The sequence below is a fragment of the Phasianus colchicus genome, chromosome 19 (assembly GCF_987193195.1).
Source record: "Phasianus colchicus chromosome 19, bPhaCol1.hap1.1, whole genome shotgun sequence".
In the NCBI taxonomy this organism is placed as follows: Eukaryota; Metazoa; Chordata; class Aves; order Galliformes; family Phasianidae; genus Phasianus; species Phasianus colchicus.
Window position 1 is genome coordinate 2,910,721 of NC_143454.1, and position 14,006 is coordinate 2,924,726.

At 55.9% G+C, this 14,006-nt stretch overlaps 1 protein-coding gene across 1 annotated transcript; it reads right to left on the reverse strand.

The window, feature by feature from the left end:
* Nucleotides 1–137: 137 nt before the first annotated feature.
* Nucleotides 138–5,384, reverse strand: AMBP (alpha-1-microglobulin/bikunin precursor). Its single transcript, XM_090121440.1, has 10 exons — nt 5,182–5,384; nt 4,272–4,414; nt 4,056–4,132; nt 3,400–3,513; nt 3,044–3,145; nt 2,414–2,451; nt 1,677–1,755; nt 1,429–1,596; nt 1,119–1,295; nt 138–267 (listed from the first exon to the last, which is right to left on the reverse strand). The coding sequence occupies exons 1-10, from the start codon at nt 5,359–5,361 to the stop codon at nt 236–238; spliced, it is 1,110 nt and encodes a 369-aa protein (XP_089977566.1). The 5' UTR covers nt 5,362–5,384; the 3' UTR covers nt 138–235.
* Between the last annotated feature and the right edge of the window lie 8,622 nt (nt 5,385–14,006).

The following is a 14,006-nucleotide window of genomic DNA, read 5'->3' on the forward strand; positions in this document are numbered from 1 at the left end:
TGAGATAGGGGCAGGGGCTCAGGACAGGAGGGACCCCCCCGAGGAGGCCAGCAGTGACTCAACAGCATCTCCTGCCTCTCTTGGAGCCCCCCCGCCCAGCTCCCCGCCAGCTCTGGGATGAACAGTGGGCTCATTGGTCATGTCAGAGTCATTTATTGTTGGAGATAATTCCTGTACAGGCAGGAGCTCCTGTGAGGCCCTGGCTCCTGTGCTCAGTGTTCGTCCTTCACCCTTGTCAGTTTGACAGATGCAGAAACTCCTCATCCTCTGCAAGCAGAGCAGTGTGCAGTGTGACAGACAGACCCACAGACACCATCCTCATCCCCACTCATACCCCACAAACAGGTGATGGCTGATGCTTCCTGCTTTGTCCTGATCGGCAGTGATAGGGAAAGTGGTTCAGACCCTCTGCACATACCCTTGCTGTCCTGAGATGTCACTTCATGTCCCACCATAGTGACATGATTGCACTTCAAACTGGCAGCAGGATCATAGAAAACAGATTCTGCTCCATGACCCCTTACTTTGTCCCCATATCCCACCTGCTGGGCTACCAGCTCCACTTGCCACATCAGGATCAGATTCACCCAGAGCTAACCACTCTGCAGTAAGATCTTCCCTGCTACACTGCTGAAAATGAGACTGCTTGTCCATCCATCCTGGGGGCAGAGCACTGCCTGTTGAACCTCACAAAGAGGAAACCTCTGTGCTGACTAAAGCTGGAGGGTGATCATACAATCATGGAGAGTTCATCCCAAGTGGGTTCGGTCCCTATCCAGTGTCAGGATCCCCAGTGCCTCCAAATCCTTCAGCTGCTCCTCCTGTGGACACCTCCTGTTGACACCTCCACTGCTCCCTGCCTTGCTTACAGCCTTTCCCCCTGTTATCATGAGCATTTTGAAGTATGGTCCTGGCCTTGGTGCATTTGTAGCTTATACAGTCCCTATGTGTGATGTTGTCTGTAGATTAACAATCTTTTTTTCTCAAGCCATCAGAGTCTCTGGTCCAGGATGGACCAGACACAGCTGCAGGAAGACCCAGAACAGAGACACAGCCTCAAGCAGGATGGGATGCACAAGCAGCACCTGCCTGGTCCCCAACACAGCAATAAGCCATACCTGCCTGCGGAGGAGCCCCGCAGTATTCCTTGCACTCCTTCTCTGAGTAGAACTTGTTCCCATTGCCCTTGCAGCCCCCATAGCTGAACTTGATGCACTTGCCCTGAGCCGCATCAAAGGCCCAGCGTATCACCGGTTTCTGGCAGGGCCCCTGGGCGATGGGCAGCCTGCAGGCAGCTGTGGGGAGAGGAGACTGTGGAAGGCTGGCAAAACCGGGATCCTGTGCTGTACACACTGGGCTTGGGGCCAGCCTCGGTTCCCTCTGCAACTCTGTGTCCCCTCGCCCTGGCGTGGCCCCATTCCCACTCACCTTCGGTCCGGCAGGCCTGCAGGCACTCCTTCTCTGAGTAGAAGTTGTTGCCGTTACCCAGGCAGCCGCCATAGAGAAAAGTCTCGCAGGCCATGGAGGAGGTGTTGTAGAAGAAGCGGGAGAGCATCCCGCTGCAGGGCCCCGGGTCTCGGTTCAGCCGGCATGCGTCTGCAGGTGAGTGCAACGTAGGTTGGAGTGGGCGATGGGGGCATGGGGACACCCATTGCAGCCCCTCCACCAGGACCCACCTTCTTTGTTACCAACATACGTGAGCAGAGGGCCTGCAGCTGAGCCTTCCTCGGGTGGCAGCACTGCTCTCCGTGTCCTCTGCTCCGGGAGGAAACAGACAGCTGCCATCAGCCATGCCAACCCCACTTCCCTGGTACCCCCACGTATCTCCAGTCATCTGCCTGGGGTCAGCAGGCCATGGTCATTCCATGCCTTGTGGCATTCCCAGCCCCATATTCATCCCAGGCGGGGGCTAGGATCAAACATTTTGAATGACGACACTCAAAGTGCAACAGCCATGCCCTGTGCTGGGCTGAGCATGCATCTCTCCTCCCACTGATACATAGTGGTGCATCCTCCACATATTATATCTGCCCTGAACTGTGTTGTTTCTCTTATGAAGTTCCATCTCCGCTTGAAAATCCTTCCCAACTCAGCACAACGAGACTGGAACACGCTGGGGGATAGCAGCCAGAGCATCAGCAAGGCAATGAGCTGCCTCCCCCACCACAGAGGGGGATCCCTGGCCCAGCTGGAGCACTCATGGGCAGGCAAGGGGTAAGGAGACACCAGGCTCCCTGTGCAGGAATCTACCCCGTGAAAGAATCAGAACAGGAAAGAGACATTGCCTTCTACTTGGAAATGAGCCTTGGTGCCACCCAAAGCACTCAGGACTCTCAGCCTGTGTTCCATCCTAGCTGGCAAACCCCATCCCCAGCCTTGATCCATCTAAGGAGGTCCTAGCTGGATCACTCACCTCAGGTGCAGTGGCAGTCTCCTGTGGGACACATTCACCTAGCCCAGATGACAAGAGAGAAGGTCAGAAGCTTGAGAGTGGTGGCATTCCAACAAAGTCCTCTCACCATGGTCCTCCTGTACTCTTACAGGTCCTTCAGGAAGGGGCTCCCTCCTGGCTTCACTCTAACACTCTTCCACTCTTGCTGTTCTCTACCTCCAGCTCTCAGAAGTTCTGCCCTAAAATCCCCATGCCTATCTGCATCAAGCATTTGCTGTCACTCCTTGTTGAGCACTCATCACATCCTAGGAGCCCACAGCCACAGGGAGCAGCTGTGGATGTTCCTACATGGTCCTGCTCCAGATGTATGAATGGCTCCAGAACAGCCATGGTGGGGTGCATCAACCTGACAGCCTAGAAAAGATCCCACCAACTACCCTGGGTATTGCAGAAAACTGGGTGCTGGTGGAAGCCTGTCTGATTCTTAGCTTCATCCCCTTCCTTCTCCATCCCAGCAAAACCCTCATTTGTCCTCCCTCCATCCTGGCTGTCCCTTCTCCTCAGCCCTGCGTACCAAGAAGGAACAGCCTCAGCACACCATCACACTGAGGGCACAGGCAGCAGGAGAGGTGCACACCTCACATAGGTTACCTTTGTTGGCCAGGATGAAGATGGAATCTGCAGGGATGCCCATCTCCAGAGCCAGCTGCTGGAAAGCCTCAGTGAGCTCTTCCCGCAGCTCTGGGCTTCTCCCTGGGTGACAGCAAGGAAAGGACTGTCAGCTGGTGTCTGCTGCTTCCAGATCTGAGTTTCTCCCACACAGATCATGGTCATCTCAAACAATGGTCTGGTCTCAATGTTCATTGTATGATATGGCTCTAAGCTGAGCCGTAACTCAACCTCATTTGATGCTAGAGTTGACTGAAGGCACCACCTCCAGAGCCAAAGAGCAGTGTTACTGAACCCAACCCAGAGTTTGCTTGCCCACAGTGCCACAGTAGACATACCATACAGCTTCAGTGTGGTGGTTGGGCCAAAATTACTTGTTTTCTTCATCAGAATGACTGCGTATTCTTCATAGTTGGTGCGAAGCACGTAGGATTTGATAGACACATCCCACTCTGTGTGAGAAAGAGATACAAAGGACATCATTCCTACCTTTATTGAGGAACAGGTAGAAAGCAGTCCCAGAACTGGGGAGTGAAATCAAGCAGCTAATTCAAGAAACTATCAGTTTACTGGTAGGCAGCTACAGACCTGGGCACAACCTTGACCCTCTTTCACCTCACCATCCTCCTGTTAGTCAAGGAGACTGGAATCCTAGGGCTGCAGATAATGAGATACCACAACGCTCCTGAAACATGGCTGGGGGGTGCTTATTCCATCTTGGAACCCTGGGGATGGGAGGGATTTGCTGGAATACCTCATAGTCCTGTACCTGCACAGGCAGCTCTGAAGTAGCCCCCCCGAGACCTTGCTCCCTGCTTTCTTGGTTGGAAATGACCTGAACTATGGAGAATCTTCCTCTTCCTTGAGCCCTGCTGCCCTGAACCACTCTCCCAGCCTCCAGCTGTGTCATCTTCCAAGGTCTGGACCTGGTTCATATCCCCTGACTGCACAGCGGCTCTCAGGACCCAGCAGGCCAGCAGCAAGCCCAACTTACTGGGGTTATAGTAGGTGTATTTGCCAGGGGTGTCGGTTTTCTGGTACTCTCCTGAGACACGTTTGCAGTCACCTTGCCTGGAGGGAGGAGGAAAGCAATTATCTGATTGGGATGACCTCTTTTTTGTTTATCTCATTAAAATCATGCCTGGAGCACCAAAACTGGCCATGGCATAGGATCCCTGAAACCCCTGAGCACCCACAGCAATGCCCATACCGCAGCCTGGTGCTGATGGTGCTGATCTGGTCAGTGCTGGGGCCGGGGCCCAGCACCAGTGTGCCCATGCTGAACTTCTCCTTGTAATTCTTCATCCACTTGCAGGTGGTGCCAACAGCTACATCATACCATTTCCCATACATCTGTGGGGAAAAAAAGAGATGACTCCACCACAGGATCCCTCCACTGAGGTAGGGCATCCCACATCTTTCTGCAGAGCTGACATTCTCATGGCCAGGAAGTCAGTTGGTGAGCCACGGTGCAGGGTGCCAGGGCAAGAGCTGCTGAAGGAAAGCGATCAGCGCTCAGTAGGATTTCCGGCTCCATGGTCACCCATCTCATGTGGCTTCCCAGGCTTTTGAGCTTGGATCTAAACAGTCTGAGGAGCAAGATGGACTCTTGTTCCCATGGATGCTCACACTAGCAGAGCTCTTTCTCCTGCTCTCTGCTATGGGGTTTCTTGCATAGGGGCTAGGCAGTCCTTTGGGAACTGAGAGAGGTCCCAAGCTCAGGACAGTGTCCCTGTGTCCTCCACCCACCAGGCAGGGTCTCATACTTGCTGTGTGCCCCAGGAGAGCCCAGACCCATGCTGCTGGGTGTGCACAGCCAGGAAGGGTGCCTGCTGGAGACCCACAGGCCCACTCCCAGGCAGGATGCATCCCGCACACATTCTACATCTCCCCACAGCTCAGGCTGGGCTGATGAACAGGCTGGGACTCATTTGCCCCATCCATGTGTTTGCTGGGGTGAGGCCATCCCAAGAGCTGGGTCCCCATGACTGGCATCAAGGGAGGCCTGCCCCGCACAGCCCATTATGAGAAATATCATCATCCTTTTGGGAGGAAAGTAAAATAAAACTTCCCCCCATCCTTTCTGCCCCCAGATTCCAGGGACCGCCAAGCCACTTTACCCGCTCAGGCTCAAAATTCTCCTGCACTTGGATGTCCTCATCCTGGTCACCAATGGGCGTCCCGCTGGCCACAGCGAAGAGGAGGAGGGAAAGAAGACCCCAAAACATCATGCCTGGCAACTTCAGAATGCTACTGAACAGGATCGGGGACTCTGCACTGTCCCCACTGCGCAGCAGCATGACCTTCAGACCACAGAGAGCAGGGCTGCTGGAGCAGCCAACCTGGGAAGGGCCAGGCAGGGAGGCGTGGGTGCAGCTCCTGGTCCCACACGCCTGGCCATATGGCCTGAGTTCACCATGGCCTGTGGGGCACAGGGGCAAGCATCCTTCTGAGCTCTCTCTTCACCTGTTCCAGACCTGGGCCAGCACCTGCCGGTCTGCCTTACGCAATGCTGTGATTCACACTCCTGCCCTGGGATCCTACAGAGAGCCCAGAGCAGGTACAGCATTACTCTGCAGGCAGCAGAGCACCAAGAGGCCCCCAGCACGTATTGGAGCAGGGGCTGAGCAGGGCAGAGCCCACCTGCCAGCTCCCTCTTGGCAGTGGGGTGAGACCCTCACAGAGGTCCCAGGCACCTGGGCGGGCCGGTGTCACCCACCCCGAGGGGCAAGTGTGTAGTGGTAGTGTGGGCACGCCATCCCTCCCCGCTGCTGTTTGCCTTCTCAAGATGATTAACTGAAACCAAACAGCCGGAGGAAACGGCAAACAGAACAAAGGGCAGGAGCCTCTTTTCCAGCTGGCCGGTAACCCAATATTTGCAGAGCCGGCCCAGGCTGCGGGCACGCTGGCAGAAGCCGGGCGGACTTTCACCTCGCAGCGCCGCTGTGCCGATGCGCCGCCCGGGAGCTCCGGGCTGCGTCGGCTCCGGCTTCGGGCGCTCGGGGCGGGGCAGGGCCGGGTGTCCCCGCGGCGCTCGGAGCCCTGCGGCCCCGGCTGCTCCCCGCACGGCGCCCCGGCCCCCGCCCGGCGACGCTAGGTGGCAGCCGGCGGCCAGGAATGCTCCGCTGCGGAGCCGGGAAGCGCCGGGCACGGGCTGAGGAGCTCCGCTCCTCGACAGCCCGCCCCGTGCCGGGAGAGGCCGGGGAGCGGTGCAGCCGGCGGCCAAACGGGCGCTGCTGACAACGCGCCCGCCGGCCCCATTCCTCCGCGTTCGCTCCAGGACCGCCAGGGACGGCGATGGCAGCCCCTGTGCGGCTCGCCGTGCCGCGGGTTGGGACGGCGGGAAGCCAGGCTCGCGGCGCACCGCGGCTCCGCTCGGTGCCGGGCAGGACGTGCCGCGGGGCGCTCCGGCAGCGCTCGGGACCGCGGGGCTCCTGCGGGAGCTGCGGGCGGCTGCCGGCCGGCAGGAAGGGCGGCCAGAACCTCGGTTTGGACAGAAACCAAATGCGGGAAAAACCGCCAATAAATTCCTGCGGACCAAACCCCCGGGCGCTGCTGCTCTGCCTCCGGCCTTCCTTCTGCTCCGCTCGGCTCCGGCCGCTCTCCTGCAGGCCCTGCCGGCGTCTCGCAGCGCCCCGTCGGTTCCTGGCATCAGGCGGACCCTGCAGGGTAACGGCTGCTGGGATCCGGCATACAACTGTCTTCTGCGTGGACTGACTGCGCTGCCCTCCTCCCTGCTCCCAGCAGACCCTGTGAATCTCAGCATTGAGGCCTCATCCTTTCAGTGTTCCTTTGCAAACCTGTTGTCCCTAAACTCATTCTGTCTTTTTTTGGTTCCACCAGCAACAAGCCCTGCAAGCTCAAAACTCTCCATGTAAAGAAGTTATAGTTGTTTTTTTTTTTTCTTTTTTTTTCTTTTTTTTTTTTCTCATTCCAGCCCATCTCCTACCAGCACTCCTTACTCCAAGGACTACTGGTGTATTACAATCTCACACTCTGCTTTGTCCACAACTCCCATGATTTTGCAGTCATATCTGCCTTTGGCCTTCCCCTCTCCTAACGGGATGCTCTCGGCCTTTCTAGGCTCCTCTCATCCATCAGGCACTTCATCCCGTCAGTCCACAGCAACCATGGTTTCCTACAGTGTTAAAACTCTCCATCTTCTTCCCTTGCTGATCACACACAGCATTTTGATGATTGTTTTTGGCTGCTCTGCCCATTAACAGTCATCTGAAATCAGATCAATAGTGGCTCCCAGTTCTCCTGAGGCTAACCACCTTTTGACTTGGTGCTTTAAGGGATGTTCTTCAACCATCCTCTGCCGTATATTCAGTTTTAGCTTTTTAGTCTCCAGTTTTCAGCTGAGCTGACAGTTCTCATGGGCTTCCCTGTTCTGTCCTAGGCAAGATTTCTCTTTCTGAAACATTGGTATTTTCTGCAGTGCCTCCATTTATCTTTCCAGGAAAGGGTTGTTGAACCACTTCATTTTCCCTTCTGAATGGTGGCATAGTTTTTACCCAAGCTCCTCACACCCTGTGTAACACCCTCTAGGCCATCTCTAGGGCCTCGAGATTGGTGGTTTTTTGGGGGGTAGTGTTCCCGAATTTTACATTACAGAGCTCTCCCTATGCCCCCACACTGTTAAACCCAGCCGTGCTGTGTTTTTTAGTACGGTGCAATTCCCCATGCACCTCTTCAGCCAGATCCCAAGCACTCAAGATCCAGAGCAGATCTTTTCCTGTGGATTACAGACCTGGGAGACATTTACTGCATCCACATTTACTGCAGCCTACCTGTCTGTGGTGGGAGTGCTGTCCATCCCACTTGGCGTGTTCTCTGATCTCACTTTGTGTTTCTACATAACTTCCTGTTCTCATCATGCAATCTCAATTTTACTTTTTTGTTATTAGTCTGGGGTTTTCACTTATGAGGATTCCTTGATGCACTTTTTCCTGTTGCCTTTTATGGTTTCACCCTACATAACCCACCTCCCTTCCGTACCTCTCTGTCACTCCTATGAAGCTGGTAGCAGCTCTCTGCTTTTTCACTCCTCTCTCAGCCTCCTTCTGCCTGATCCCATCCCAGCACATGATGCTGCTGTGTGATACCAAGCTCTCCATTTCCCCTTGTGCATCCAGCACCAATGTGAAAGCATCTGCACTTGTGCCCTGTGTCCTGGACCAGAGAGGGAAGTGACTCATCTGACTGGGGTGGCAGCGGGAGCAAGGTCTCAGGATGGTGGTGGCAAGGCTGGAAGGTGTTTCGACATCCTTGGGTCAGGGTGGCAACCTTCTGCTGGGTCCTTTTACGTGGATGCCCGGCAGTTTGTCTCCAGCCAGAACCATCAACCCAGGCATCTCCGTGCCCAGCAACGTGAGGACATCTGTCCATCCGCCTGCGTGTATCTCTCTGCGCAGGTCATTCCCCTGGGACTACCCCTCCACCCCCCAGCCTGAGGGTCTTCCACAGGCGAGCTGGCGGCGAAGCATCGCTGTTCCCATCGCTGTCCCCATCGCTGTCCCCATCGCTGTCCCGGCCGCGGCGTGGCCCCAGCCGTGCAGATGGCTCCGGCACCGCGCCGGGTCGCAGCCTCCACCCTCACGTGCGGTGCTTTTTGTGTCCCCCTCTCTGCGTGCCGCCCTCACACCACCCGTCCCTCCCCGCCACCGCCCGCGCCCCCCTCGCAGCCCCCACCAGAGCCAGCCACACACACAAGTGAACTTTTCTGCGTTTTCCAGCAATTAAAAAGAATAAAGCAACAGTTGTCTCCAGGCAGGGCATGGATCCTGGTGACCCTGATTTTCTGTGTGGCTGGGCAGGGTGAATGGGGCTATTGAGACCCCGATGACTGGCATCTCCACTCCAGGATTGTCTCCCCGTCCAAGTCCCCCTCCCCGCGCACTCCTCCTCCCCACCTCCTCCCCGCTTTTAATTTCCTTCCTGGAGAGAGCTGCTCATCCCCTTCCCATTGGCCAAGGGCCTGAAAGGGAATGGAGGAGACAAGGGAAGGATTAAAGACACTCTGCTTAGGAGCAGGCAGCCTGAATACGAGATGCACCGGCTGGGAAAGAATGGGGGCTTAGTGGGGCACCAGATCAGACCCGCCCCGCCGCATTCAGCCCGCTGCATTCCTGCATCTCAAAGCAGGGTCCTTTCTCCCTAGCCAGCCCAAGGAGACCACCGGCCCCCGCCCTACCTGCCCTGCAGGTAAGCCTTGCCCCACCCGACTACCAGGCCCCGTCCCACTGGGCCACCTTCAAGTGAAGGTGCCCAAGACCAAGCTGAATGGGGCCCTGGGCAGCCTGACCTGGTGGGGGGCATCCAGCCCATGGCAGGGGTGGTGCTGAGAGGGCTTTCAGGACCCTTCCAAACCAACCATGCTGTGATTCTGTCATTCTCCTGCACTGTGCCACCCATGTGTGGGTGATGAAGGACTTGTGTCAGGCAAAGAGCAGAGAGCAGCAGCTCCATGCAAGTCACCTGGTCAGAGAGTTCAGGACTGGTGCATGCTGCTTTTGCCCAAGGCTGATGCACTGATGGCAAAGCTGCAGCAGTACGTCCTGCTCTGTGTTGCCACTGGGCTGGATTGCTGCTTCGTGCCTGTATACAGAGATTTCCAACAGAAGGGGTGGAAACACTCCTCTCCTCTGTTAATTGGCAGTTTGAGGCTGACACTTTCTGTTTGGAGCTGTTTCCTTCGCAGGATGGGGGAGGCTGTTCTTGGAATCCTCTCGAGGTCCCTGCTGGCGTTCATCCCAGAGAGCTCTGTTTCCTGGGGGAACACATCCCTGGTGGAGCCCAGCAAGAGTTTTCCAGGCCAAGAATCTGGAGGCCTGCAGTGCAGGGCAGGGACATGGTGGGTCAGCAAAGCCCAACAGCCCTAAAGCATCTGCTCTGAAAGCATGCGGGGATCCCATGCTGTTAGGAGCACCCTGGGAGCCCAGGTTCCCATGCAAGGACACAGTTTGCTGTGCTACACACACAGATTTGTGGCCTTTCACTGTGAGGACAGTCCCATGTCCCATGTCTCTTACAGAAGCTGGTGCCATTCTCTGTTCTCTGTTTTCTGAGGGCTGTCCCACCTGTCACCACCTCCCATCCCAGATCTCTTGCTGGCCTATGCCATCGGACAGCCCCACCTCAGTCCCCCGTGCAGCCCAGAGCCAAGCAGTGCTGTGATGGGCAGCATGGAGCCCTGGTGACCCATGTAACTACAGCTGCAGGACCCATGGTGGAACATGGCCCAGTCCGTGGAGAAGGCACATCATTATGATCTCAGTCGCCTTCCAGACTCTTGCCTGTATTGATGCAAGCACTGAACTATGGACAGCTTGTTTCTCTTGAGGTGTCCTAGTGTGCACATGACATCCATGGAAGGAAATGGGATGTCCTCTATAACCTGGGCAGAGATGATCTGGGACATGACAGGATACCTCAGGAGCAGAAGTAGCTCAGGTGTGAGCACCTCCATCACTCCCTGTCCTCATGACCATGAGGAAGATCGAGCACCACCTCAGATGGCCTCCCCAGGACTTGGGTTAGAGATTCATGGGCCTTGAGGTTCCGTTTCAACCCTGGCCATTCTGTGATTCTGTGAGCTGAATCCCACGCTGCTGACCAAGCTGCATTGGCTGTGCTTGATGATTGCTGCCACCCTGTAAACACACTTTTCAATGTTACCAATAGCCCCAGCTGCTGGAGCCTTAGGACTCCATCACAAACTAGAGCTGCATCTCCATTTCCGTCCGGGAAGGTACAAGAAGAAAATGTCCGTGCTCATCCATTCTCCTTCCCAGAGAACAGCCACATGCCCACAGGTGTCCCACCACCTACCACAGTGGGACCTGAAACCCCCAGTGAAGGGACCCCCACCCCTGCTGCATGCTGTGGGACTGCCCCATCTGATCTCTCTGGATGCTATGTACAGGCCATGCCATATGGAGAGCAGTGGGGTCCCGTGATGGGAGCACAAGGAATGGCCCCCCCTTCCTCACCCATCCTCCAAGACTGGCTGCCCTGCCCGCTGGGATCAGACACTGGGTATCCCCAGCCCCATCCCTGCTGTCACACTGCAGACACTGGGGGTCCTCACCTCTTTATGCCCCAAACCTCCCAATTCCACCACCCAGGGTGAGCACGGCCCTGACAGAGGAGCCCAGCAGACCCAGGGACAAAAGATGTGGCCCAGGTGGAAGGACAGCCTCTCCTTGTGCGGTACTGCGGCCCTTTTGTCCCACGGCACCTCCCTGGTGCCCAGGCAGCACAACGGGTGCAAGTCCTTTCCTCCATGGCTGCATGGAGAGGGACCACGGGGCTTTCTCTTTAATGCAATGCTATGAATACTCGGGGTCTTTCTGCTCGCTGTTTAATAGATTTGAATGTGAAAAGGTGGTGGAATTGGGAAGAGAGAAGGGGAGGGGGGGGAGCAGGCCTCTTTGTTCGGGGATGCTGCTCCAGCCCGGGATTTATTTGGCATTTGGAGGGCTCGGGGTCTTTCTCTCCTCCCCAGCCACTGCAAAGGCTCTCTCCCTTTTCTGCCTCATGCTTATTAGCATAGCAGCTGCTCCCTGAGAGGGGCTAGTCAAGAGAAAAGGATAGAGGCGTCCAGGAAATGAATAGGAGGGAAAAAAATAGCTTAAAAGGACGGGAGCTTTGAATGGGGGGGAGTTGTGAGTGGACGGGGGGAGGCTCGGCGTTGTCACCATCGCTGCGAATGTGAGCAGGGTGAAATGCAGAGAGTTGCTGGGGATGGCAGCACGGCTGGGTGCTGTGCTGGGGGATGAGAACACGCTCCTGGTGCCATGTGCAGGGTGCTGGGTGCTGGGTGCTGCTCACTGCTCCTCCTGCGGGCACTGGGGACTCCAAGTCCTGACTCTATTGATGCTGCACGGAGCAGACAGTGCTGTGGGGTCCTCTGGCCTGAGGGGTTTTGGGGCTGCTGCAAGATCCCACTGCTCACCATGGGGCACTCTGCACACTTGCAGCATCAGCTCCTCTGCCAGCTCCTCAGCTGAGTGCTTTAGGTGTCACTATGGGAAATCAGGGAGCTGCCACTCCATTCTTGTGGCTTTGCTGTAGGAGAGCCTGACACGCTGTAGCATCCCAGTGAGAGCTCCTGTGCATACAGGAATGAACTGCCAGGGGCCTGATCTTGTGCAGAGAACTTGGGAGGGCTCTGGGCACATTTGGAGCCCATCTTTGCAATTGCATCATATGTGATATCATTACTTTTGGCTGGGGATAGGTGAGACATGTTTTGCTAGCTGGAGAAAACAAGAAATGAGGTTGCAGTGCACTCCCAGGGGTGAATGGTGCTGTTTCCAGGCACTCTCCTCCATTGTACCACTCACTTCCAGCCAGAACCTTTAGGCCTTATGCAAAGGCTCAGCACACCATCCAGCTCCCAGCAATGCTCTGCAGAGCTGTCAGCTGCTGCCAACATTCCCCTGAGCAGGATGCTCATCCAGCTGAGCTGGGTGCACCCACAGTGGGGCTGGTGGGTGTTGGGTTGGGCAGAGGCAAGAATGGACTTGGTGGATCTGCAGCAAACAGCCAATGCTGTGTCTGGGTGTCTGTGACTCTCTGAACTACCGTGTGCTGCCAGAGCTGCTGCCCAGATCAGATGTGGTGCAGAAAAGGGAGTGCCTTCCTGGGAAGCTGCTTCCTTGAAAGCAGCAGCCCCTGAGCAGCACTAAGCGTGTGTTGGATTCAGGCTGTGCAAAGAGTTTCCAGCACACGCAGTTGTCCCAGCACCCTTTTCCTGTCACCCACACAGGTGCCCAGCATCCCCTCTTTCCATTCCTCCACCCATCCCTCTCTGTCTCCCTGGCCACACTCCCATACCCCTTTCTTCCAACCCCTTCCATCCGCCATCTCTCCTTCCATTCCCATCAATCCTTTCATTCTTCCCCAGGCATCTCTCCATCCCCATCTCACCTGCTGTCCCCAGATCTCCTCTGTAACCCCATCTCTCCATCCACACAGCTTCCCCCACCTCCAGACCCAATCCCTATCCACTGCCCTCCACAGAGAAAACCAAACCTGGACAGTGCTGTGGTCAGCAAGAGCAACCTGATAACAGAAGCAGCCAAGAACTGCCTTACATCCCTATCTCTGCCTCCCACTCTTTGTGAGCTCCACTGGGGGACAGTGATCTTAGGTTCATGGAGAGCACTGCAGGAACAGGATGGCAGCCTCCAAGCCCAGCAAAGGAGGGATCTGAACCTTCACAGCCAGATGTGGCTCAGTCCCACATCCAACACCGCAGTGACTTTGGGCCATGGCAAAATGGGATGATATCAGAGTGTCCTGCAGGATGTGGCTGCAGGGCCTCACGTAATGTGCTCCGGCCCCGAGATGCTGCTGCAGGCAGTGTGCTGTGACCACCCCACTGCCCCACTGTGCTCACATCAAGGGTTGTCACCCCAGCAGTGGGCAGTTGACGGTTGAGAAGTGGCAAAATGCTGATGCTGGGAAGGAGGAGAGCTGGGCCAGGCAGACTGAGCTGCTGCCTCCTCCCCAGCACCCAACAGTGGGCAATTGTGGTTTTTAAAAAGGTAACTCCTATTCGGATCTCCAGGCTGTGGCATTATCATAGTCATACAAATGCCCAACAAAGCATCTATTTAAAATGTACTGAATTTTGATTACAGCCCTTCCCCTCTCGCTCGCTCACTGTCTTTCTTTCTCATTCATTACTTACTGTGTTAAGCTCCCCAAAATTCAAATAAAATCCCACCTCCCCCTCCCCCCAAACCCATATGCATTGTTTGATTCAGCTCTGATGTCTGGGCTTGACGAATGAAGGCAAATATAAGAGAAGACAAAGCTGTCAAACTTCTCGGGGCTGTGTTGACTTCCCATCACCCCTGCGGACGGACAGGAGACCGATCCATCTGTTTTGGAGTCAGTAGCACAAACAAAAGCAAAAGACAATGGCAGGAAG

Bases quoted from the DNA above. Each gene is read 5' to 3' on its own strand.
- AMBP (XM_090121440.1), bottom strand. From the start codon at position 5,361: ATGCTGCTGCGCAGTGGGGACAGTGCAGAGTCCCCGATCCTGTTCAGT. The intron at 1,597-1,676 runs GTGGGTCCTGGT...ACTCACCTGCAG, and splicing joins GTATGTTGGTAACAAAGAAG to ACGCATGCCGGCTGAACCGA. The intron at 1,296-1,428 runs GTGAGTGGGAAT...CTCTCCCCACAG, and splicing joins GCAGGCCTGCCGGACCGAAG to CTGCCTGCAGGCTGCCCATC.